This window comes from Physeter macrocephalus, chromosome 6 (assembly GCF_002837175.3).
Source record: "Physeter macrocephalus isolate SW-GA chromosome 6, ASM283717v5, whole genome shotgun sequence".
Classification (NCBI taxonomy): Eukaryota; Metazoa; Chordata; class Mammalia; order Artiodactyla; family Physeteridae; genus Physeter; species Physeter macrocephalus.
The window spans coordinates 45,954,082-45,980,180 of record NC_041219.1 but is presented as its reverse complement, the minus strand read 5'-3'; the positions used below and the strand labels follow the sequence as shown (position 1 = coordinate 45,980,180).

The 26,099-nt window shown below is 44.0% G+C and overlaps 1 protein-coding gene across 1 annotated transcript in view; it reads right to left on the bottom strand.

Annotated features, from left to right (window-relative positions):
* Window positions 1–26,099, bottom strand: part of MEI1 (meiotic double-stranded break formation protein 1) — a 46,849-nt gene that overhangs the window by 12,359 nt on the left and 8,391 nt on the right. Inside the window, exons 6-18 of the mRNA XM_028491471.1 lie at window positions 25,511–25,714; window positions 24,175–24,305; window positions 23,217–23,331; window positions 22,279–22,395; window positions 21,195–21,294; window positions 20,933–21,067; window positions 16,640–16,754; window positions 15,462–15,553; window positions 14,518–14,659; window positions 12,815–12,926; window positions 8,561–8,621; window positions 7,148–7,245; window positions 4,420–4,588 (exon numbers count right to left, since the gene is read on the bottom strand). Of these exons, the coding sequence (XP_028347272.1) occupies window positions 4,420–4,588; window positions 7,148–7,245; window positions 8,561–8,621; window positions 12,815–12,926; window positions 14,518–14,659; window positions 15,462–15,553; window positions 16,640–16,754; window positions 20,933–21,067; window positions 21,195–21,294; window positions 22,279–22,395; window positions 23,217–23,331; window positions 24,175–24,305; window positions 25,511–25,714 (1,591 nt within the window). The remainder of the gene's footprint in view (window positions 1–4,419; window positions 4,589–7,147; window positions 7,246–8,560; window positions 8,622–12,814; window positions 12,927–14,517; window positions 14,660–15,461; window positions 15,554–16,639; window positions 16,755–20,932; window positions 21,068–21,194; window positions 21,295–22,278; window positions 22,396–23,216; window positions 23,332–24,174; window positions 24,306–25,510; window positions 25,715–26,099) is intronic.

Below are 26,099 nucleotides of genomic sequence, written 5' to 3'. Positions count from 1 at the left end.
GGAAACTGACTTCACTATATACCCTTTTATATCTTTTAAATTTTCTACCCGATGTCTCACCTATCAGATTAAGAGCCCCCCAAATTAAACATTTTTAAATAGGTAATACTAAATGCAATGCAGTATCCTGGATTGTGTCCTAGAACAGAAAAGGGACAATAGAGGAAAAATTGGTGAAATCTGAATAAAGCTTAGTTAATAGTATTGTACCTTCACATATATCATCAAATGATTTTCAACAAGGATGCCAAGACCATTCAATGGGGAAAGGACAGTCTTTTGAACAAATGGTGCTGGGAAAACCAGATTTCCACATGCAACAGAATGAAGTTAGACTCTTACCTAACACGATATTAAAAAAAATTAACCCCAAATGGATCCACACTTAAGACCTAAAACTATAAAATTTTTAGAAAAAAACATAAGGCAAAACTTCCTTGACATTGAATTTGGCAATGAATTCTTGGTTATGACAACAACGGCATAGGCAATAAAAGAAAAAATAAACAAACTGGACTTTATGAAAGTTTAAAAATTTTGTGCATCAAAAGACTATCAACAGAGTAAAAAGGCAACCCACAGAATGGGATAAATTATTTGCAAATCATATATCTAATAAGGAATTAATATCCAGAATACATAGAGAACTCCTAAAACTCAACAACAAAAAAGTTCAAACAATCTGATTAAAAAATGGGCAAAAGATTTGAATAGACATTTCTCCCAAGAAGATATACAAATGGCCAATAAGCACATGAAAAGATGCTCAACATCACTAATCATTAGGGAAACACAAATCAAAACTATGAGATAACAACCTCACATCCATTAGTATGGCTACTATCAAAACAAAAACAAAAATAAGTATTGGAGAGGATGTGGAGAAATTAGAACCCTTGTGCACTGCTGGTGGGACTGTAAAATGGTATAGCCACTGTGGAAACCAGTATGACATCTCCTTAAAAAAATTAAAAATAGAACGACCAGATGATCTAGCAATTCCACTTCTGGGTATATACTCAAAATAATCGAAAGCAGGGACTCAGGGAGATATTTGTATACCTATGTTCAAAGCAGCATTATTGACAATATATAATAAAAGGAAGCAACCCAAATCTCTATCGACAGATGAACAGATAAGCAAAATGTGATATATACACATACAATGGAATATTATTCGGTGCAAAAAAGGAGGGAAATTTGAGATATACTACAGCTTGGATGAACCTTAAGACATTATGCTAAGTGAAATAAGCCAGTCACAAAAAGACAAATACTGTTTGATTCCACTATAATTAGTACTTAGCATAGTCAAAATCATAGGAACAGAAAGTAAAATGGTGGTGCAGGGGCTGGGGGCAGGGGGGAATGGACTGTTTAATGAGTATAGTCTCAGTTTTTCAAGATGAAAAGAATGCTGGAGACGGATAGTGGTAATGGTAGCACAACATTATGAATATACTTAATACTACTGAACTGTACAGTAAAAATAGTTAAGATGATAAATTTTATGTTTGTATATTTTACAATTTAAAAAATTGGAAAAAATAGCAATGTGCCAATGTTACTTAGTTTGATAAATGTACCACAGTTATGTATTAGGAGAAAATGGGTGAAGAGTAACTTTTCTGTAAATCTAAAATAACTTCAAAATAAAATGCTTATTTAAAAACTAAAAGGAAAATGGATAATAGCCATAATATAAATATTATGCTACCAAAAAAATAAGGTAGACCTATTAATACATGTAGTAGCATGAAAAGATGTCCAAGATATACTGTTAAGTTAAAAAGCAAGTTGAAGACCTTGTATTATATCCCATTCTGTATATTAAAAAAAAAAGTATATTTGTGTGTTTTTTGTTTTGTTTTGGTTTGTTTTATTATCATTTTTGGCTCCGTTGGGTCTTCAGTGCTTTCTCTAGTTGTGGTGAGCAGGGGCTACTCTTTGTTGCCGTGCGCGGGCTTCTCATTGCGGTGGCTTCTCTTGTTGCAGGGCACGAGCTCTAGGCACGCGGGCTTCAGTAGTTGTGGCTCGCGGGCTCTAGAACACAGGCTCGGTAGCTGTGTGTGGCACACGGGCTCGGTTGTCCGTGGCACACGGGCTCGGTTGTCCGCGGCACGTGGGATCTTCCCAGACCGGGGCTTGAACCCGCGTCCCCTGCACTGGCAGGCGGATTCTTACCACTGCGCCACCAGGGAAGTCCCTATATTTGTGTTTTTTAACACACAGAAGAGTTCATGAAGGGTACCTAATAGTAGTTAACTCTGGCAGGTGTATGGGGAAGTATTTTAACGTTATAGCCAATCATTTTTCTTGAGTTTTTACAATAAGCACGAGTTTTAAAATAAGAAAAAAACTTTTTATATATATATAAATTTATTTATTTATTTTTGGCTGCGTTGGGTCTTCGTTGCTGTGCAGGGGCTTTCTCTAGTCGTGGAGAGTGGAGGTTACTCTTCGTCGCAGTGCATGGGCATCTCATTGCGGTGGCTTCTCTTGTTGCGGAGCAGGGGCTCTAGGTGCACGGGCTTCAGTAGTTGTGGCGCGCAGGCTCAGTAGTTGTGGCTCACGGGCTCTAGAGCGCAGACTCAGTAGTTGTGGCGCATGGGCTTAGTTGCTCTCCGGACCAGGGCTCGAACCCGTGTCCCCTGCATTGGCAGGCAGGTTCTTAACCACTGTGCTACCAGGGAAGTCCAGAAAAAACCTTTTAAACTATCACATGGGTCAAGTGATGTTCAATGAGGGTGTCAAGACAATTCAAAGGGGGAAAAATAATCTTTTCAACAAGTGGCGCTGGAACATCTGTATAAGCCACATGCAAAAAAAAGAAGTTGGACCCCTACCTCACACCATCATAAAAGTTAACTCAAAATGGATCATAAACCTATATGTAAGAGCTAAAATTGTGAAAGAAAATAACTACAGAAGAAAATATAGGAGTAAATCTTCATGACTTTGGGTTAGAAAATGGTTTCTTAGAATCAACACCAAAAGCAGAAATGACAACAGAAAAAACAGACATATTTCACCCCCCCTAAATTTTTTAAATTAGATTTAATAAAAATTTAAAACTCTGTGCTTCAAAGGATACCATCAAGAAAGTTAAAAGACAACAAACAGAACGGGAGAAAAAAATTGCAAATCATACATCTAATAAGGGACTTGTATCTAGAACATATAAAGAACTCTTACAACTCAGTTAAAAAAATGGGTCAAAGGTCTGAATTTCTCCAAAGAAGGCGTACAAATGGCCAAGAAGCACATGAAAAGATGTTCAAAATCATTAGTCATTAGGGAAATGCTCATCAAAACCACAATGCAAAAACCACTTCATAACCGCTAGGATGGCTATAACCAAAAAGATGGACAAGTGTTAACAAGGATATGGAGAAACTGGAACCCTCAAATATTGCTGGTAGGATTGCAGCTACTCTGGAAAACAATTTGGAAGTTCCTCAAAACGTTAAACATTGTATTGCCATATGACTCCTCAATTCTACACCTAGTATATTCAGAAAAGGAAGAGAAAAACAAGTACTCAAACAAATACATGTATACACATATTCACAGCATTACTATTCACAATAGCCAAAAGGTGGAAACAGCCCAAATGTCCAGCCATGGATGAAGGAATAAACAAATTGTGGTATATATATACAACGGTATATTATTCAGCCATAAAAAAAGAATAAAGTACCAATCAATGCATGCTACAAACATTATGCTCACTGGACGAATCTTGAAAACACTGTGCTAAGTGGAAGAAGCCAGGTGCAAAAGGTCACATACTGTATGACCACATCTATAGGAAATGTTCAGAAAAGATAAATCCATAGAGACAGAACACAGACTGTTGGTTGCCAGGAGCTGAGCAGAAAAAGGAATTGGTAGTGACTGCTTAATGGATAAGAGGTTTTACTTTGGAGTGATGGAAATATTTTGGAACTAGATAGAGATGGTGGTTGCACAACACTGTGAATATATTAAATGCCACTGAATTGTTCACTTTAAAATGGTTAATTTAATTATGTAAATTTTACCTCAATAAATTATTTTTTAAAAGCTTAACAGAAAATAGTCTTTTGATTTTAAATTTTAATAAACTGTATAGTAATTTTTAAAACCAAAGTAAGCCACTGACATTTTTTTTGGTGCATGAACAACACCCTCAGGGATATCAAGGAACTCTCATTAGCATTCTAGGCCTCTGTCTCTAGACAGACTACCCACCTGTCTTAACCCCCTCTCCAAAATGTGAGCCCCTGAGGAATATAAGCCATTTCTCACTTATCTCTGTGTCCCCAGTGCGCAGCACCAGGCTTGGAGAGGATGCCTCTGTAAACATTTATTGAACTGAACTTGGCTAAAGATGTAGGTTCCAGAACCAACTGTCAGCCACCAGCTCTGAGCACTGACCTGTCCTCGTGAATGTAGGCCAGGTAGAAGAGGAGCAGGATGCAGTACTGTCTCTGGCGAGTGGCTCCCTCCACATACTGGCGATCCGACAGGAAAGCAAGGCTTTCAGGGCTCCTGCTGCTTATACGGGGCAGCCCATGCTGCAGAAGCTCAGACACTGCAGAGAGTTCTGGGGAGGGAACAAGCAGGAGAAAAATCACACAAAGGACACAGGAGAACAGGTAATGAGCACATGGGTGTCTACTACATACAGAGTACTGCACAGGGTAGCAAGGATACACGCCGGATAAAAGGAAATCAGTCTCTTCTTCCCCTCTACCAGGAGAGACTAAAGGTAGCATGTGGAAGGACATAGATACATTCGTTCACTTGACAATGTCTACTGATTGGCTACTCTAGGCCAGGCTGTGAGACATGGGCCCTACCTCCAGTAGCTGGCAGCTGGTGGGAAAAAACAGATAACGAGACAGTTAATTACAGGACATGTGATCAGTGCCATGTTCAAGAGTGGAAGAGAGAGTGACTCACACCACCTGTGATGGGGAGGGCAAGCTCAAAGAGGAGGGAACTGTGGAGGGTGAAGAGAAAACAGGCAGAGAAAGGAGGGAAGAGACTCCCTGAGCCAGGAAGCAAGGAGTTCAGCAGCCTGGAGGCATAAGAGGAAGTCATGTATAAGGGGCAGCAAGGAGTTCAGTGTGACTGGCCCATCAGTGAATAGATGTGGAGTGTTGGGGTTTGGGACTGTGTGATGTAATTTGTAGCTAGATTGTGAAGGACCTTGAATGATGAGTAGAGAATATGGATTTTATCCTGAGAATAGATTCCTAAATTTCTTATGAAACTTCTGTTTCTTAGAAGAAAGAACATTTGGATACCAAAAGAATATAAAAGAAAAGGACCTCAGAGCTTAAATTTTGAATCAAGTCACCTTTATGGAAAATTCACTACATTACCCTTATTTTCCAAATTTCACCATAGACCAGAGAAAACTCCATCACTGTCGGACAGTGCCCCACAGACTGATGTTTGGAGACAATGGCTGAAGGCCAGGGTAGTTGAGATGTTAAGGATAGATCCTCTAGCAGTCGGTGAAGACTCGTTGGAGGATGAGAGACTGAAAGCAGGGGGCCAAGTTAGAGGTCAAATGAGAGGGTCCAGCCTGCCAGTGCAATGGGCCTACGGCCAAGTGGAAGGTGAGATGGAGAATGTCCCACTGCGATGTGCTAGCAGAGTCAGGTCAGGTTTCCTAATTCTAAGCTTAGGGCTTTTTCCACCAAAGCACACTATGACCATTGTGATAATAACAAAACTAATATCCTTGAGCCTCACACATCCATATATAAAAGAAAGAAGCAGTCTGCATGTAAGTAAGGTCGGCTGCTCTTCCTGGTGCTCTGAGATATGACAAGATCTCAGGGTCTGAGGGGGCAGACATGTGGGGCCCCTCCTATTCCAACAAGAGAGGGAGCTGCCTGCAGCAGGGGCTGGTGCTGGTGAACACTAGAGGCTGTTATGATGCGGCTGCCACCATGGCGGAAGTCATCATGTCATTCTCTGTGCAGGCCAGACCACACCTGAATAGGAGGCAGAGAGCTGGACGCTGAGCAGAGAGGAGTGGCTGGTACAGTGAGAGAACTAGGAGCCAAGCCGTGTTGGAAGGAATGAAAATGCTCACCTGTGCTTCTGTCTCTCTCAGCATAGTGGCTGAGAAAGACAAAGGAAAAAGAGCGGTTTGGGAAGTCTGTAGGGAGAAGACAACATCTTCAAAATGTAAAAAAAGGAAACACAGCCAGCAGCAAATGTCACCCACAAAGAAGGCACGATATTTGCTGAATGAATGAATAAAACAATGATTAAATTGTTTTATGTTATAGCAAGAGGGAGAGGTCTAGGATAGAGGAACTCCTTAAGGCAGAGAACATATCATAATTATCACTGTATCCGCAGCTGCACTTAGGCCTCCCCTGACATGCTGCAGAAGCTCAACTAATACTCAGCAAAAGGGAAAACCTCCAGCTCTCAGCCCTGCATCTGCTGCTCCCCCTCCTAGATGGTGCATGGGACTCCTTGACCTCACTCAGACCTCCGCCAACATGCCACCTCCTCACCTCCTCATGAAAACCCTATCTAACGTGTACCTCCTCCTTCCATCACCCCCTATCCCTTCACCTAGCTTTATTTTTTTTCATAGCACCCATCCACCCCTGACATTCTATCTATGTGTTTATTGTCTGCCTCTCCCACTCCATTAGAACAGGACTTTGTATCCCTATTACCAGCTCCTTGAATAGAGTCTGGCACATAGTAGATACTCAAGAAATATTTCTTGAATGAAGGAACGAAGAAATGAAACAGGCTGCTCAAGATATTTTGAGCAAAGGTCTCTGGAGGTAACAGGCAGAGAGCAAGAGGCATGGTGTGAGGGACGATGCAGAGAAGTTGGTCACGGGGAGGAACTGGACTTGTTGAGCTTTACGGTCCTTCTCAACCCTTACGGGCTAAAGGTCCCAGAGGCTTGGATTCCACTGTTTTCTGATTTATTTATTATCTCACCTCCCTAGGAAGCAGCCTACACTTCCATCATTCCATGATTCCATGGCTCCTCTGGGTAGCTTCAAGCAAAGGTTTCTTATTACTGTACTGACTCACTACCCAGCCAATCAGCAAGGCATCCAGACTCTAAATGACCACCACAGACCTCATGAGTGGTCAAACTACAGCATCTTACCTTCTTGGGAAGGTGGTCCTGTCTTCTCTGGAGCTGAGAGGAGGTTGATGCACACGTAGTAGAGGAAACTGGAACACACCTGGTTTAGGGCTGAGTGACTTCGTGGGAGAAGAGGAAGATAGAACAAGAGAGGACATTGCTACTTTGGCTGGGACAGCATTATCCCTGCAGTGTACTGGGGCACCACTGCTTTGTGCCAGAGCCCAATGAAATTCTAACCATGGCCCTGGTAGAGAAGGTCTGGAGGTAGCTGTGAAAAGTAAATATGGAACCTGCTGCCCACAGATGTAACTTAGGCACTTGGCCCATATAGACATTCACTAAAAATTTCCTGAAAAAAATAAATCAAGGAGGGCTACTAAGCTCCAATTTAATAAAACATATAGGGCTTCCCTGGTGGCACAGTGGTTAAGAATCCGCCTGCCAATGCAGGCGACCAGGTTTGAGTCCTGGTCCGGGAAGATCGCACATGCCATGGAGCAACTAAGCCCATGCGCCACAACTAGTGAAGCCCACGCACCTAGAGCCCGTGCTCCGCAACAAGAGAAGCCACCGCATGTGAAGCCCACGCACCGCAACGAAGAGCAGCCCCCACTCGCCGCAACTAGAGAAAGCCCGTGCGCAGCAACGAAGACCCAATGCAGCCAAAAATAAAATAAATAAATTTATTTTAAAAATAAAATAAAATAAAACATATAAACAAAAAAGTCCTCCTGGGTCAGGAAAGGGCTGAGGAGCACTAGAAAAAGAGGAAGCTGTTGAATCCAAAATGGGTAGCTGAGGAGAACTACAAACATCTAAAATTGTGACTTTGAATCCAGGTGGATCCCTGTATTCCCTCCTGAATGTTGCTGTTCTATTCAGAGATATGGAAGGAGAGCTAGACGCTGCACTGAGGTCACTTTGAGGACTGCAGGCAGTAACAAGTGGAATCTGCTGAGTAAATGCAGACAGGTGGCAAATCAAAAATGGGAAGGCACGGAAGGCTGTCCTAGAAACCTAAAGAGACAGACTGAGGCAGCAACCTCTCTACTTTGAACAAGAGACTCTCTCCTCTGGAATTGCTGGGCTGGCAGCAACTAGAACACGACTCTCTCTTGATGGACACAGCATCGATACCCTGTGAGGGCCTTGGTTTCCTTGTTTGTAAAATGAGGGGTTAGACAAATGATCTCTAAGAGCCCTTCCAGTTTTGATGTTACAGGTGCCCATCCAAGTATCACATGGAATGAAAGTCTTATCAGAACCAGACAAGTAAAAGCTACAGGAGCCCATCCAGCTCATACCATCAGCTGCTGAGCAATTCCCACACTGTGTCAATCCCCCCCAAGGTCCTATGACTAAACCACACCAATCAGAAATTTCCACTTGTCCAGTCAAGAAGGACACTTGTCCCCTTGGGACCATACATACCTCAGGCCGCTGCAGAACCTGGCCTTCAGTTCCAGGGTCAGTGGTATGAAGGATGAGGCAGCTTGCGAGAATTGAGAAGAAAGCAGAGAGCAATTTAAACTAGACTTGTTACAGAGACTCCCAAGTCTGGGTGGTACTAGTTCTGGAGTCACACAGACCCGGGTTTGAAATTTGCTCCATCACTATCTAGAAATGTGACTCTGGAACACTTATTTAACTTCTCTGAGACTCAATTTTGATATCTATACCTCAAAGGTTGTTGTGAAACTAAGTAAAATAAATGAATATAGAAGATCTAACAAATACTTAGCTCAGAGTAGGTACTGAATAAAAGCTCATCTTCCTTTCTGATGAACAGTTTGCATTAGCTGGTGACCCTGGCCCAGGCCCCTGCACTGCCTGACTCTCCTAGTCTCCCTGCTCCCACCCCACCCTGCCATGCAGCTCTCTGTCAAAACTGACCTCTGTCCTGTCCATCCTTGGTCCCTGTAAAAGCAGGATTCTTGACAAGAGCTCCCACTACACCAGCTCCAGGGCTGGGGATAATCTTATTCTATCGCAGGGCTTCTGGTAGGGAATTAATCTCTCAGAGTTTCATAGCAACGTTCCAGGACAGCAGTTTAACCCATGGCTCCCTCAGCAGGGGAACACCCAGTTTGCCTTCTGGAAGGGTTCCTCGTGGTACAGACTCTCAGGGATCCAGAGTTTCTCCACCTCCGACTTCAGGTCTCTGCCCCCTCTTGGCTGGCAGTGACTGCTTCCCTCTTTTCTCTTGCAGTTTGGGCCCTGACCCTGTCCTACCTGGCTTCAGGCTACATAGATCTCCCTGTAATCACACTTTCTCTACATGCCTTGCGCTCTGCACCACTGCCCCGCCGGAGATCTACTTCTGAAGCTGCACCCATTCAGCACCCCAAGACTGGATTCTCTTGGCTCTTGAAGTATGGCAAGCAGAAAGAGCAGATGAAGGGAAGGAAAGGAGTATATGTCCGTTGTCACAATGACTAAGAGGTACACTCATTCAGGAAATCTACATATGTTGACTCATTTCACTCCCATTATTATCACCATGTTCTAGTTGAGGACATTGCAGATAAAAAAATTAATTTGCCCAATGTCAATAAACAAGGGATGTTTATTGCACAACCCATATGTGCTAATCACAAAAGTCCTACTTTTTCCCCTCTTCCACACAGCCTCCTACCCTCTCCTAGAAGCTCCTCCCACTTCCTACATGGAATAGCTTCCTAAGGGTTTCCTGTACTCTGTTCTTTTCCTAGAGAGAACAAAGATACCTCTGAACAGCGACAAGGGACCTCTCCAGGATGACCCAGACCATCAATCAAAAACTCCCTCAAAATCCCACATCAAATATACAGACAACTGCAAAAGGTATGCCCCTCAACTCCCCAGCTCTGGATCCTGGCCCCTCTCCTTTCCAAGGACCTTGCTCTGCTGAGTACCCCTGGATCTCTCTACTGCTCCTTCGTATACACTGCTAACAGAGTAAGTGCTTCCAGTCTTAGGGGGTAGTAAAATCCTTCCTAACTCCATGTCCCCTTCCAATTACACCCCCAGTTCTCACCTCCCCCCTTACACCAAACTTACGGAAAGATTTGCCTATTTTGTCTTTACTGCCTCACCTTGCACTTACTCTTCAACTCACTACAGTCTGGCTTACACCCCAACCACTCACCGCAACTGCTCTGGCCAAGGTCACCAACAGTCTACATGATGCCAAGTCCAATGTACATTTTTCAGTCCTTGTCTTACTTGACCTCTGGGATGCATCTGACACTCATGACCACTCCCTCATCTACAAAACTGTCTTCACTTGGCTTCCCTAATGTCATCCCCTTCTGGGTTTCTTCCTACCTCTCCAACCATTCATTACCAGTGGACTCTGGAGTAATCTGTTCCTCCTGACCACTAAATATTGTACTTTATTTTGTCTTGGTCCTTTGATCATCTCATTTTACACACTCACCATGAGGAATCTCACTTGCTCACCACTAGAGACTCAGCCCCACAAGGACAGGGGTCTGTTTTGTTCACTGCTACATCCTCTGCCCTAGGACAGTGCCTTTCATGTAGTAGGTACCCAATAAATGTGTGCTGAATGATTGAAAGGCTGGATGCTGAAAACTTCTATATTTATTGTAAAGAAAAAAATGCTGCCTGCTATTCCAATTCTACAAGGATCAAGCCATTAGCCAATGCAGTTGCTCAGCCCACCAACAGTGTACCCTAAGAGGAAATCAGGACGGGGAAAAACAGGAAACATTCTATGCTTTGGATATACTGGCCCCTAGATAGTTAAGATGGCTATCTAAGGAAAAATTTCAAATGACCCCAGATTCTTGTATCTTCCCATACACAAAAAAAGGCACTAAAATCATTAACTTGAGATGTCCGTTTTTTGTGACTAGCAGTAATCTTTTTATGATTGACTACGTGTTTTCCAAGCAAAAAAGTTCCTCTATATCGTGGCTTCCCACTTACCTCTTTGGAGCAGGTCCTCAGAGCCGTCTGAGAGGCTGTCTCCCGGGCTATAGTCCTCAGCAAGGTCCCCAAATAAAACTTAACTTACAACTCTTACATTGTACGTTTTTCTTTCAAGTGACACTACATTTAAGACCAGATGTTTCCCATGACCTCAGACATAGTCAATTACCTACCTAAAATTTCCACTGGGACATCTCACAGGCATCTCAGAGGTACCCTGATCCAAACTGATCACATCCTCTACTGCCTTCCCAAACTGATCACATCCTCTACTGCCTTCCCAAACCAGATCCTCCTCTAGGGAGCCTCCTCTCAATAAAAAACACCACCACCCACCTAGACGGCAGCCAGAAGCCAAGGCATTACCCTAAACTATTCCCTCTCCCTCATGCCCTACATCCAATCATTCTACCACAGCCCACCCCCCCACCCACATACTACCTTAGTTCCTAACACCAACCTGAGTTAATGCAAGAGGCTGAACTTCTTGCCTCCAATCTTGCCTCCCTCTAACTAATGGTCCGCACTGTTCCAAGAAGGATCTTTCTGAAACAGCAATCTGAGCCTGTCACTCTCCTTCTTTAAGACTCAATGCTCCCAAGATAAAGTCCAAATTCCCAACAGGGTCAACAAGGCCCATGCATGACTGAGCCCTGGCTACCTCTCCACGGCAGACTTCCCACTGCATGCTATGTGACAGGAATACAAGAAAAGACAGTAAATGACAATGATAAGGGGCAGGCATAGCATAAAGATTAAGAAAGCAGGCTCTAGAGCCAGATTAGATTCCCTGAGTTTGAATCCTGGGCACACCACTTCCCGTGACCTTGGGCAAGTTGTCCAACCTGAGTTTCAATGTGCTCATCAGCAGAATGAGTATAATCACAGTACATACTCCTTAGAGTTTTTCTGAGAATTAAATGAATGAATACATGTAAAGCACTTAAAACAGTATCTAGCACATAGTAAGAGTTTAATATTATAAATGTTAGTTATCATTAGTTATTAATTATTACTACCATTCTCTCTACTCCCTTTTCTGCTTTTGGCTATCTCTCCTTCCCATTCTCACCATCACTACCACTTTCTGAAGAGGATAAAGGAGACTCTGACTCTGATTCCTGGGCTTACTCTGCAAATTGAGGTATTTATAGGATGAAAACTGGAGACGTGGGAAAGGAAGGTTTATATTTTGAAGAGTAAAAATGACTAGTGAGGGAAGAAAATAAATACATGCAAGAAGACCTGGAGAAGGCTGAAGGAGTCAAGAGCCACTTGGGTTCAATTTTAGGAAGGCATTTCAATATAGTATAGTTCGACAGCACTTTGACACAGAGTGCTACCACTCTTCTATAAGGCACTTGCAAGTACATAGGACATTTTTCAGTTGTCACAATGACTGGGGATACTTCTGTCATTCAGTGCTCAGGAGCCAGAGACACTAAACATCTTGTGAGGTCGGAGGGAATGTGGAGTATGAGAGTAATTAGGGGAAGGAGGTCTGTTGTGGGCTCTGAACTGGAACCTTCCTGACATTCTCAGAGAAGTGTTAATTAATTTGAGAGCTGCCTTTAAGGACTTTTGATTGATGGATGATATACTCTTCCACTCAACACTTGGCAGAGTGTGTGTTGATTCTGAATGAATGCGTAAGCCTCCCATCCACAGGTTATGCACTCTTTAAGTACCCTGAGCAGCTGCCTGAGGTGCCTGCCTCCCTCCCAACTCCCACACTTGCCTGCTGCCTACCAAGCTTCTTGGAGAATTTCTCCTTCATATGGGGGACGATGACAAAAAGGCTGTGCAGAACTGAGAGGAAAACCTCCATCAAGGCTGGATGAGTGGCCTGTTCCGAGTACCTCTGCAAAGAACCAAGAGGGAGAGCACAGTCCTCCAGGACTGAGCCTCTGAAGAAGAAACAGCATCAGCAAAAATTGCATCATCTAGCAATGGGAGACTAAATTCATTTCAAGGGCACAAAAAATGCTAGGCGACCTGAAGTCACAAGCCTGCATCCAAGGCTTACATCTTCTGCCACTTAATAAATTGTTCAAGATTCGTTACCTCTCTGGGCCTCTACCAAAGAGTAAAACAGAAATAACAAGTCCTACCTCCCAGAAACAAATGATATCTCATGTGTAAAAGGCACTTTCTAAACTGTAATGCAGAGTGACACTCACGCTTCTAACATATAATAATTTAGTTTACAAACCTCCTTCACGTTTATTTTTCATGTGATCATTGAACAGAATCATGAGGCAGCCTGATTTGGTAGACAGAGCTCTGGATTAAGAGTAGAGAAACTTGAGTTCTATTTCAAGCTCTGTACGAAGTCGCTGTGTGCCCTTGGGTCAGTCACTCCCTCCCTTCTCGCTGTTTCAGTTCCCTGTGTGTAAATAGGCAGGGCCTCAGGGACATGGTTCTTACAGATACTTTTCATTTGGTTTTCAAACCAAGTTTTTTTCAACTAGAAAAGTAATACAAGCCATTAAAGAAAATGTGTAAAATACAGAAAAGTAGAAAGCAAGAATAATACAATAATTCTATGATCTAGCTCTAGGTCTAGCTCTAACGCTTCATAAATCTAGGAGGAAGGCAGAGCAGGTGAGGAAGGGTTACTGCTAGTGTGAGCCAATCAAGGCTGCAATCCCTGGCTCCTGAGAGTTACCCACCTGAAGACCCTGGCATGCTGCCTCAGAGGCTTCTTCAAGGAAAAGAGGCTCTCCCCTGTCAGAACCAGAGGATGCTCCCCTGCTGCCACCTACTGTTCCCAGTGGGTATTTTGGAGGTGTCCTTTCCCAACTAACAGTGGCTCCTCACAGACTCACAGGATGTCCAAACCTCAAAGAGGACAAGACTCACCCAAGGTCATCTGGGCAGTCAACAGCTCTGGACCCCGCTCTTCCTACTATCTCCATCTCAAGTCAGCTCAAACCCAGGGCTCTCTTCATGTCTCTCACCTGTCATTTTACAGAACTCACATATGTGCTCCTTAGTGAAGCCTAGATCAGACATTGACTGCTACTCTTTACTAAGCAGAAAAACACATAGGTTCAAACCTCAGCACTGTCATATACTTGCTTTACAACCATAGAAAAATGACAACTTCATCTTTAAATTGGGGGAAATGATAGGACCTATTTCACAGGGTCACTGGGAGGGTTAAATTATGAATATAAGGCATTTATCACTTCATAAACATTACCTATTTATTATTTTATTATTACTGCTTTCTACATTTTAAGAGGCATCTATTAATCTAATATTTACAACAAAACACTGTACTGTGATTTTAAAACCAAAGGAAAAGTGGCTGCAAGAACAACACTGCTACGACTCTCAGAAGGTCCAGTTGAGTAGTCGAGTCACTGTCTTGTGCCTCTCAGCCCGGCTTGCTCTCACATTCTTCTCCTCCCCAAGCTTCATGCTGTCCAAGGCTCAGGAAAACCCACCATCACCATGGGGATACACAAGGAGTCACAGGCACTGAGAAGAAATTCTGAGAAGGCCTCCAAGGTGTCTTCTTTCTCAGCACTGGGAGCTGTGAATGGATTCTCCTGGGCCGAAGGCTCGTTCTGGAATTCCACAGCCAACCTGAGAAATCAATGTGTGGGTATATCTACAATTACCTACGCAACATAAAGGTTAGAAGCATCCTCCTAGAGGGATACCTGAGCTCAGGGCTCAGGAAAAGTATCCCGACCAGCAGATCTGGAGAAAATTCCAGATGCCTCAGTGAGGGAGAACCTGGTCTTTGGTCACCTCTTCAGCTTCGTGCTCCCTACCCTCTCTCCCGTAACACATGACTCATCCACCCTACTACATGTATTTCCCTGAACATACCATGCTGTTTGCTGTTTCACATCTCTTTGCCTTTACATATGCTGCTCTCTCTGCTTGGAATGCCTTCCCCAGGTTTGTGACAACGTAATGAATTCCACACATATAAACAAAACTGTCTCTTCCCCAAGAGACTGTGAGCTCCTTGTGGGTAGGAGCTAATCTGACTTACCTTTCTACTCCCACTATCTAGCACCAGGCCTGGCACACAGTAGATACAACAAATATTTGTTAATGTGAACTGAACTAATCCAACAAGCATTCAGTGAACACCTATAGCACCAGGTTACTTGGGAAGAGGAACAAAGCTGAGTGAGATACAACCTCATTGCACAGTAACAAAAACTTCGCCAGGAGGGAATCTTTAGAAACCTCCTCCACATACCCATTCCACGCCCCACACGCATCCCCAACCTCCATCCCAGCCAAAGTCCTCTCACTACGCAGCAAAGCATCAGAAATCGAGTGTTGCTTCTAGAGCTTCATCCTTTGTCCGATTCCTTTCTACACCCACCCTCCATACTACTACCTCATCAGACCACAGAGGGCCCCTCACCTGCAGGCATTTCTAAATCCCTCCAGAGTGATCAGGAGGAACCTTCCTCTTCGAAGAATGGCCTTCTCCAAATCTCTACTGGAGGCATGGCCCTGAGGTGAGAAGGAAAGAGGGGAACCTATTGGTCAAGTACCTACTCCGTGTTCTGGTCTTTGCTTAGAGGACTACAGACTTCTTCCTCTCACACTGGAGTCTGGCATTCCCATACACCTAACAATTTCCAGGGGATCTTAGGTACATCCTCACAAATCCAGCCATCTAATAGCTCCTTTAAAAAATGGTAGAAGAGGGCTTCCCTTGTGGCGCAGTGGTTGAGAGTCCGCCTGCCGATGCAGGGGACACGGGTTCGTGCCCCGGTCCGGGAAGATCCCACATGCCGCAGAGCGGCTAGGCCCTTGAGTCATGGCTGCTGAGCCTGCAGGTCAGGAGCCTGTGCTCCGCAACGGGAGAGGCCACAACAGTGAGAGGCCCGCGTACCGGAAAAAAAAAAAAAAAGTGGTAGAAGAGGAAACCTTAACCACTTGTCTCCCTGTGAAGCACAGGACTGGTTCTTGTTCTATTATATGCGGAAAACTGTCACAGGCTAGTGGACATTAGCATAACTGGCTATAATGCCCATATTATTGCTCCAAAACACACAAAAATCCCCACCGCATCAGGTGTGAAGAGCTTAGTTTCCAAAGTTAATCCTGAAAGACATAATCAGCACTCACATTAATAGTATTTCTTCTGATATTTTAAGTCCATGGACCATTAAAAGCCAACAATTATGACACACTGCACATTGGTCAGATTCTTTCTAAGATTAGAGCGAATCCAGCCTTAAATAATTTTGTGAGCATGTTTACCATACCTGCTTGGATGATATAAAAGACAAAGTGTGTAGTAGGTTTGGGTACAAACACCCTGGGATTTACTATCCAAACTCAGGTCCTTGCTAGCTTTGGACCTGAGAGAAAAACTATTTAACCCCTGCGACTTCAGTTTCATAATGAGGATAACAATTATTAAGCCCCACAGTTCCACAGTTAGGAAAAAAAATAACATCTCATTGTAGGTGTGTGTGCATGAGAAAAACCTATAAAGTGGCATAAAAAGGTAATGCAATGTACTAATTATCTTCCGAAAACGCATTACAGCATGATCTCCAGAAGAAGCAGGCTGCAGTGCACACTGACCAGGGGCCTCCAGTTCAGCGGGGTCTGGGAAAAATCCGCACACCGACTCAGCATGGCTTTGAGCAAGGCCTGCAGCTCCTTGTACAGCACAGGTAGAGCACTCTGATGATCCTTCCTGCACCCAGAGAGACAAAGGTAGGCCTATGGTGAGGTAAGGGTACTCCAAGGTACCCTCAGGTTCTCAGGCAATGGGGGACAGGTGGTAGATCAGAACACGGGTCCAGGATCTGATCTGATAAAAACCCTTGCTCCAACACTTATCTGCTGCATGACTTCGTGCACATTCCTCATCCTCTCTAGCCCTCAGTTTCCTCATCTAGTCAATGAAAGTTAATAGTACTCTCCTCATAGAATTATTCTAAGGATCAAATTGGATAATGTATGCCAAGCACTCAGCACGACGTTTGCTAGATAGTAAGTCCTTATAATTTTTTTTTTTTTTTTTTTTTGTGGTACGTGGGCCTCTCACTGTTGTGGCCTCTCCCATTGCGGAGCACAGGCTCCGAACGCGGACGCGCAGGCCCAGCGGCCATGGCTCACGGGCCCAGCCGCTCCGCGGCATGTGGGATCCTCCCAGACCGGGGCGCGAACCCGGTGCGGGCCTCCGTCTGCTGTGGCCTCTCCCGTTGCGGAGCACAGGCTCCGGGCGCGCAGGCCCAGCGGCCATGGCTCACGGGCCCAGCCGCTCCGCGGCATGTGGGATCCTCCCAGACCGGGGCGCGAACCCGGTTCCCCTGCATCGGCAGGCGGACGCGCAACCACTGCGCCACCAGGGAAGCCCAGTTAAGTCCTTATAAATGACAGCTAAGACTATTATTATTGTTATTAAAGATACAGAAGGTTTTCTCACTGAGAAGGGCCTCCCAGTGAAAAAAGTACTATCTAGAACAGAAGGTGGTCACTGTTCTCAAATAAGTGATAAACTGTCTTGGGGACGAGAGATCAAATTTGCTTTCTGTTTCCTTGATGAGGAAAATCAGGATCAATAGGTAAACATTATGAAAGACCCAGATCTTATTTAAGGAATATAAGGAAGAACTTTCTAAGAGTCGAAACTCTATAAAGGGGGCTTCCCTGGTGGCACAGTGGTTAAGAATTCGCCTGCCAATGCAGGGGACACGGGTTTGAGCCCTGGTCCGGGAAGATCCCACATGCCACAGAGCAACTAAGCCTGTGCGTCACAACTAGTGAGCCTGCGCTCTAGAGCCTGCAAGCCACAACTACTGAAGCCCGCACGCCTAGAGCCTGTGCTCCACAACAAGAGAAGCCACCACAATGAGAAGCCCGTGCACTGCAACGAAGACTAGCCTCTGCTTGTCACAACTAGAGAAAGCCCGCGCACAGCAACAAAGACCCAACGCAGCCAAAAATAAATAAATAAAATAAATAAATTTTTTAAAAAAGAAGAATGAAATAATGCCATTTGTAGCAGCATGGGTAGACCTGGAGATTATCATACTAAGTGAAGTAAGTCAGACAGAGAAAAACAAATATCATATGATATCGCTTATATGTGGAATCTAAAAAAAATGATACAAATGAACTTATTTACAAAACAGAAAAACAGACTCACAGAGAACAATCTTACGGTTACCAGGGGGAAGGGTCGGGGGAGGGATAGATTGGGAATTTGGGATTGACATGTGAACACTGAGAGCAATCTGCTGGGCCTTCTAACAGGCACTCCGTTAATTGTATACAGAGAAGGCTTGATTTCCCCTTTCCCTCCTCATTTCTGGAAGCTCTAACTTTCTATCCTACATTGATTGTCAAGCCCTGGTTCTGCCATCTTTAAATTCTTTCAGCAGTTCTCACTCTTCATTCCTCCTTCCGGTTGTGCTTCCCAGAGACCCTCTGAACCACTCCACCTCAGAGGGACCACCTCAGTAAAAATTCTGAAAAATTAAAGTCAAAAGTAAAATTATCTAAGGATGAATAACCAGTCCCCTACCCACAGCTCTCCACAATTCTGACCCAACCAGCTTTCTGGCTTCTTCATGTACTACTCCCCTTCACACAACCTGCTGGCCAGACTGGCTACCGTACCCTCAGTAATCCCTAAATTTTCCTACCTACATGTTTTGGCCAACCCTGGTCCTTCCACAAATCTAAATCTCTCTCATCCCTCATAGCACAGCTCAAATACTACCTCCTGCCTGAAAGGTGCTAAAGGTGCTACCAGTCCCCCATAACCCTGACCTCCTGGGAGATTTCCAGCTCTGCATGGGAACTTCTGATTGACTCTGGTTCTTACTCTATGCCTTTGTTACCCTGTTGGTTTACTCATCTCACCCTTGTTGGGATTCATGCCCCAGATTTAGAGATTCAAATCCAGGAAAGGACAAAAAGGGGAAAAGAGACAAACTGAAGCCATTATAATGTAAATGCCATTCTTTTATTCAATTCTTAGAAGCAACCTAGAGTCAAGTGATGAAGACTTAATATAGTTACAGAAGAGACTATAAATGTTAACAAACTTTACAATATAAAATTAAAGGTATAGGGACTTTCCTGGTGGCGCAGTGGTTAAGAATCCACCTGCCAATGCAGGGGACACGGGTTCCAACCCTGGTCCGGGAATATCCCACGTGCCGCAGAGCAACTAAGCCCATGCGCCACAACTACTGAGCCTGCACTCTAGAGCCCGCGAGCCACAACTACTGAGTCCATGTGCCACACTACTGAGCCCGCATGCCACAACCACTGAAGCCCACGCACCTAAAGCCCATGCTCTGCAACAAGAGAAACCACCGCCACGAGAAGCCTGCACACTGCAACTAGAGAAAGCCCGCGCGCAGCAACGAAGACCCAATGCAGCCAAAAATAAAGAAATTTATAAATTTTTTAAAAATTATAAAATAAAATAAAGTCCCCAGTAGACATTTCACTCCCCAGATCTTCCTTTTAAAATAAATAAATAAATAAAATTAAAGGTACAGCTGACATTGAGAAGTAGACGGTAAGGAGGAGAAGGGAAAGAAAGAGCTGGGGTGCTAATAGACTCAGCTAACCAAGTAGGGCATCAAGCGATACTGCTTCAAGTTGAGGGAACAAGAAACACAAGTTTTAAGTATATTATTTAAAAGTCTGAAAACATAACATAAATTAACATAAAATAGTAACTAGCAAAAATGCCAAGGAAGTGTAGAGAAGACAAAATAATGTGACCTAAGTCTTGTTTTTCTTATTGGCAAGTCAATGAATAATGTTCTAAATTGACAAATAAAGAAATAGCATTACAAGCATATTGTTTAGATTTAGGGAGATAAATCACCAGAACTAAAACCAAAATGAGTTAAAATTAGTTTCCTTTAGGAAGTGGGGACAGGGGGCTGTTCCTTTTCATTATAAACCTTGTGCGTATTTTATTTTTTATCGCTTAAATATATTACTTCGTTAGATTTTTAAAAGGGAGGACGTGAAAACAAAGTAAAATTTTCAATATAAATAAATATGGGTTTCCTCCATTAGTTTTTTCAAGATATCAAGCATCCTACTAAGGAATGATTTCCCATCATGACCCTAGGATCGCTTAGTGTCACCATCCATTTTAACATCATTCATATACTGAGTATCTATTAGGAGTGAGGCATATAGCAGTGAAAAAAATGACATGGTCCCTTATCTCTTGGAGATTATCTTATATAGTGGAGGAGACAGAACAAATGAATAAACAAGAACTGTCAAGTGGCTGGTAGGTGCTGTAATAGCCAAATGGGTCAGTTAGGGAAGGACACTCTGAATGGGACCTGAATGATGGGAAGAGGCCAGTCATGCAAAGATTTAAGGGAAGAGTATTTTAGGCAGAAGGAAAAATTAGTAGAAAGGAAGTGGGGGCAAGGTCTGGACTAAAACAAATGACTGAGTTTTAAAAAGTTACATCCGCAAAATAAATACAGAATAAAATCCTATTTAAAAAAACATGCAGAGAATTGGAAAGAACTCTTCCAAATTAAAAATATGAAAGCAGAAATAAAACACTCAATAGTAGGGTTGAAGATAAAGTCAAGAAAATGTCCTGGAAACTAGCACATAATGACAAAAAGATAAAAAAAACTGTCAGACAAAGAAAAGAAAGAAACAAAACAAAGAAAATCAGATGACCAATCCAGGATGCCCAACATCCAATGGCAGTTCCAGGAAGACAGAACAGAGTAAACAGAGCAGCGGAAGAAATAATTCAATGAAATTCCCACGACCTAAAGGACAAGTATCCCCTGGAAGCTGCTCTGGCCTTGACAGGCCCTCGGGTACATGCAGGGGTGGAAAGTTCAGCCTGTCTGGGTCTCTCACCTCAGAAAGGCAGAAATGGCCTTCACTGCCTCAGCAGCCACCTCCAGCACAGGGCTGTTCACTGCCTCTTGGAGGGCACGGCCAGCATCTCTGCACATGGCTGAGCTTGTGAACAGCTTGATCTCCTCTGGCTGCCTGAGAAATTGTAAATGAGAAATGAGTGTGTGAACTCCTATCACTGACCCCACCAGGAATAAATACCTCACTTCTTTCCTTCTCCAGTCTGGCCCCTACAGGCCTGATGCTCCACTACTTTGCTCACCGAGTCAGGATCTGAGCAAAGAGCAGCAGGCCCTGCTTGTGCAGCTCCGTGTTGTTCATCCTCAGGACTCCCTGTAGGCTCCTCACCACTGACTCGATCCCTACCACAAAATGACATGGCAGAGGCCAGGGTTCAGGGTTTGTTGGTTTCTTTACTGCCTTCCCAGGAGAGATGAGAGGCCCTGGACAGCACATATTTGCTAGCAGCTCTCATGGAGCAGCCCTAACAAGTTGAGCTGATGGGACGGGACTGTGAGATCTTTGAGGGCAGGCCCTTATCTGATTCATCTCTGTCTCCCCAAACCCAGCACAACCCATAGCACGACCCTGGCATTCGAGGTATTTAGTCAATACCTACTGGCTGAGCTTCACCTTCTCTACTACACACACTCCTATTTCTCCTCAAAGAATAAGGTAGGACATCCACTCCTCCAGGAAGCCTTCCCTGGTCCACTCAGGCAGAGCTATGGGCCTCCCCTGAGCTCCTACACGTCTTGTACCTCCCCTCTAGCACAGTCCTAATAAGCTTGTTTATATCTCCCTCCCCTTCCAGAAGACAGGGACCACATTATATGTATCTCTAAATCTCTAGGTTCCAGCCTGGTGCCTGGCATAGAATAAGAACACGGAATAGAAAATGAGTAACTAAATGTGCCCAGTCTAAAAATCTAGATGTGATATAAAAAGTCCCAGACAAGGAAGGTATCACCAGGAAAGAAGGACAGTCTCAAAAAACTTTGAAAGGATAAATCAACAAAACTTGGGGACTAACTAGATGGATAGATATCTGGGGCACAGGAAAAGACTGAATCCAAGGCTGAGTAAAGTTGCTCTTAAGGTACAACAGGAATTCATTTAGTGGTCCTTCTCTTGCTAAACATATATACTGCCAATCAGCGAAGAGCAGAACTGTTTGGATATCACTGCTTGCATGTGGAATCTGGTAATGAGTTTGGGCTGATGGAAATGACCAGACCAGCACCCCCGTCCAAGGTGTAGGCTGGCCCCCCATCACTGATGTTGCCACCTAACTTCAAAGTGCTGTCCACCTGAGCCAGAGCTAGTACAGGAACCACAATACCAACCGTACACCGTGTGGCACTTGGAAAAGAAGAGTGGCTCTTCTGCCAGAAGTATCAAGCAGTTGTAGCTGGACCAGACAAGCACTTCACTGGAAGAGGAAAGATGCTCAAAGAGGAACTCTGGCCAGGGAGAGAGGGAGAAAACAATCAATGACAACTGTGTAATCATGATCCCTTAACTGATGCTAGGGCCTTGGATTTTTTCAGCATCTCACACCTGTCACTTCATCTGTTCACATACCCTCTTGATGAGACATGATCATTCATTCACAGATAAACCTGGAAAATGCCCTCAGACTTATGGTCTAACCTTATCTTTTTAATAGATGGGGAAACTGAAACCTAGAGAGAAACAGTTGGTGGTAGAGGCGGGACTGGAACTCAGGTCCCCTAATTCTCAGGATGGGCAGCAGCATGATACAGAGAAAAGAGGTTTGAGAGCCAGACAGTCTTGATTTTGTATCCCTTCTCTGCCAATGCCAAGTCTTGCTGATTGAAACCAGTTATTTCCCTTCTCTAGTTCAATTTCCTTATTCATAAAATAGCAAAGATGAGGACCTAAATGTGGCAACATTTGCAATGCACCTCAGGGCATATTTCCTGGCTCATAACAAACCTTCAAGACACATTAGTTCCTTTTGCCTCCCTGGTCCACAGGTCCTTCCACCACCCCACACTAGGTGTTTATTCCTAGATGGTCAAATTAATGACAAAGTTCAGTAACAAACTGCTCAAGGTCACATTAGAAATCTGTAGCAAGAGGATTCAGACTTCATGAGGCCTATTTCCTAGAGTCTGTCATATACAATGAACATGGCACCAACCATCCCTCCAGTATGCATATCAAAGAACTCCCAACAAGACTGCTGCTGCTGCCACTCAAGGGTCTCCAGTCACAACTCCGGGGTCCTCAGAGGAGAAAGTTAGAAGGGGCCTCCTACCTGGGATGTCAGCATGGATGAAGGCTGGGGCGTGCTTCGCTGGCGAGTGGACCAGTACTGCAGTTATACAGTGGGCACTGGCCACCTGCAGAGTCTCATCTCTGGAAAGGAGAAGCTGGAGAAACAGGCAGCAAAATGTGTCACAGTCACATCACTGACAGGGCCAGAGGGAAGCAGCCTGAATGCCTCAGGGCAGGAGGAGCCTGATTTGTCTCTGAACCCCTCACACACTACTGGTGCCAGGCATAAGGATGGTGCTCAGGGAGAGTAGTTATAGATTATGGAAAGGAGTCTCTCTCAACAGCAGCAGGAGAGAAACAGAACAAAAGAACACAATGGCACTCAAAGAACACTAACATCGTCCCCAAGAAGGGCTCAGGCCTTCATTGACAAAAGTACTTTCACAGCCTTCATCTGGTTTTGATGTTTCAACAAGCCTGGGACATAACAAGGGAAGGTTCTACTATGAGCCTTGCTTCAAAGAATGTGCAGAAAAGAGTTAACATTGCAGGCCTGAGACTGTTATCCTTAGAAAGTCCTGCCTGCAAGGTTGGCCACTCGCTGGGTTTGGGAAGTTGAATTTCAGGAGGGTTGCCAACCCTCCAAGAACTGGTAAAAGTGGCTCACTGTGACTAAACTATTTGCACAAGCAATGCAGTTTATGCTGAACCCACTCCTACTTTCTTTCTGGGAATCTAGAATTTTGGTATGTGCTAGGCAGAGGGTGCCTCTATAACCAGCCAGCTCCCAATTAAAACCTTGGGCACAGGTTTTAACTTATCCTTTCATGACTGAAAGAAAACCAACTTTGAGCCTTCTAATAGCATATTGTTTTGGCCAGTAAGCAAATACTTAGGAAATCCTGGATAGAAGGAGTGGTAGATAAGGAAAAAGGCCCAGGAAGCATTCAGGTTCCCTTGTTATTGAACCCAGAGACCATGAATCACAAGACAACTACCTTTTTGAGCACCAAAGGCAGTGAGGTCTCTCCTGGTGGCCCTTCAACGCTCTCAGTACTTTCTACCAGTGAAGATTTGTTCATGATCATGGACACAAAGAGGTCATACTTCAACAGCTGCCTCAGCAAACCTAGAAAACAAAGGGGTTGGGAAGCGAGGCAAGAGGAGCATAGGCACCAGAATACACCCAAGGCAGCTCCTCCGACATCCCTTAGAAACTTCTTCATGTCTCCATAGATATTCCTAAGTATTTTATTCTTTTTAATGCTATTGTAAATGGGACTGTTTTCTTAGTTTCTTTTTCATATTGTTTGTTGCTAGTGTATAGAAACACAAGTGATTTTGTATCCTACAATTTTACTGAATTCATTTACTAGTCTTAACAGTTTTTAGTGTAGTTTTTAGGGGTTTCTATATATAAGGTAATGTCGTCTGAAAACAGAGGCAATTTTACTTCTTCCTTCCTTTATTTCTGTCTCATTTCTTTTTCTTGCCTAACTGTTCTGGCTAGGACTTCAAGTACTATGCTGAATAGAATCACACCTTTTTCTTTGCAATCTCCATGAAAGCACATACCACAATGGACCCTGTCCACATCTGTCCTCCACATTGGGCTATGAACTCCCAGATCAGAGCCTGGGTTTGATCATCTTTATGACCCCAGAGCCCAGAACAGGGCCTGACTCACAATGAACATTCTCTATGTGTGGCTGAACTAGTCATAACAGAGCTCTTGGCCCAAACTGTGAAAAGAAATTGTTGTTACCCACAGACTACGCTTTTCCCTGTAGCTCCTGCTCTGAAACAGGTCCTCACCCAGTCACCAATCACAGTGCCCATTTGCTCTATCCAAAATATGAAAGCTCCCTGCTCAAAAGCATTTGATAGATCTCGTGTATTTACGTAAGGAAGTAACAGGAGAGGCTGAAAGGGTACACTGAGCCTCAAATAACAAGCAGAGAAACTTGGACTTCACTCTGGAGGCCAGAGGGAGCCATAGATGATTTTCCAAATAGGAAACTGACAGGATGCAAGCTATGCAGTGTGAAGATTAATTTGGCAGCAAGTACAGGATGCACCAGGGCATGCAGTAAAGACCAGAGGCAAAAAAATTGCTGTCCCACTTTTCTTCCTCTTCTCCTTCCAAAGATGACGTTCTTAGGATACCACACCCAACATTAGGCATCTTTCACAGTCTGTGCCTCTTATCTCCCAAACCCACAGCTTCTATCCTTTGCAAAGCAGCAAACCTCCCCACCACTAGTGAGCCAATATCTCAAATCCTCAAGCAAAACCTCAAAAGCTTTCTCTTTTCTCTCCAGTCCCATGTCTTACCCAAGCAGTTGATCTTTAGCTCCTTTGTCTGGGCACCATCCATGGTGGAAAGGAAGAGAGGACACAGTTTCTCCCGGAAATGGCCCAAAAGCATCTCGGCTGCAACTGGTGAGGAGTACAGCTTCCCATAAAGGTAGCAGACAGAAGCTTGCACCCCCTCGCTGGGGTATACTAAACCTCTCAACAGATGTTCCATCAGGTCACCTATCCAGAAAACAACCAAGGGGCCAGGGGAACCTCACAATGTCAACTGCTAGATGACACTCCAAACTATTGCCCTGAATGGAATAGTGATGGTAATCCCCTACAATGACCCACAATACATGATTTCTGGGAACTTAATCAAAAGGGAAAACCAGGGCTTAGAGATGTTAAGTGATTTACCCTTGGATAAATACTCTGTGAGATATTTATTTGCTTTTACTGATGGAAAACAAGTGCTTCTATATTCCAGAATTAATTCTTCCTCCCACCTGAAAGGAAGGCTCATAGTAGGTACTTAATTCTTTTGTGTTAAAAAAATGAATTGAAGGAGCCCAAGACCAGAGTTGAGAAACACTTTTTTTCCAATTGGCCAACATAGAGCAGA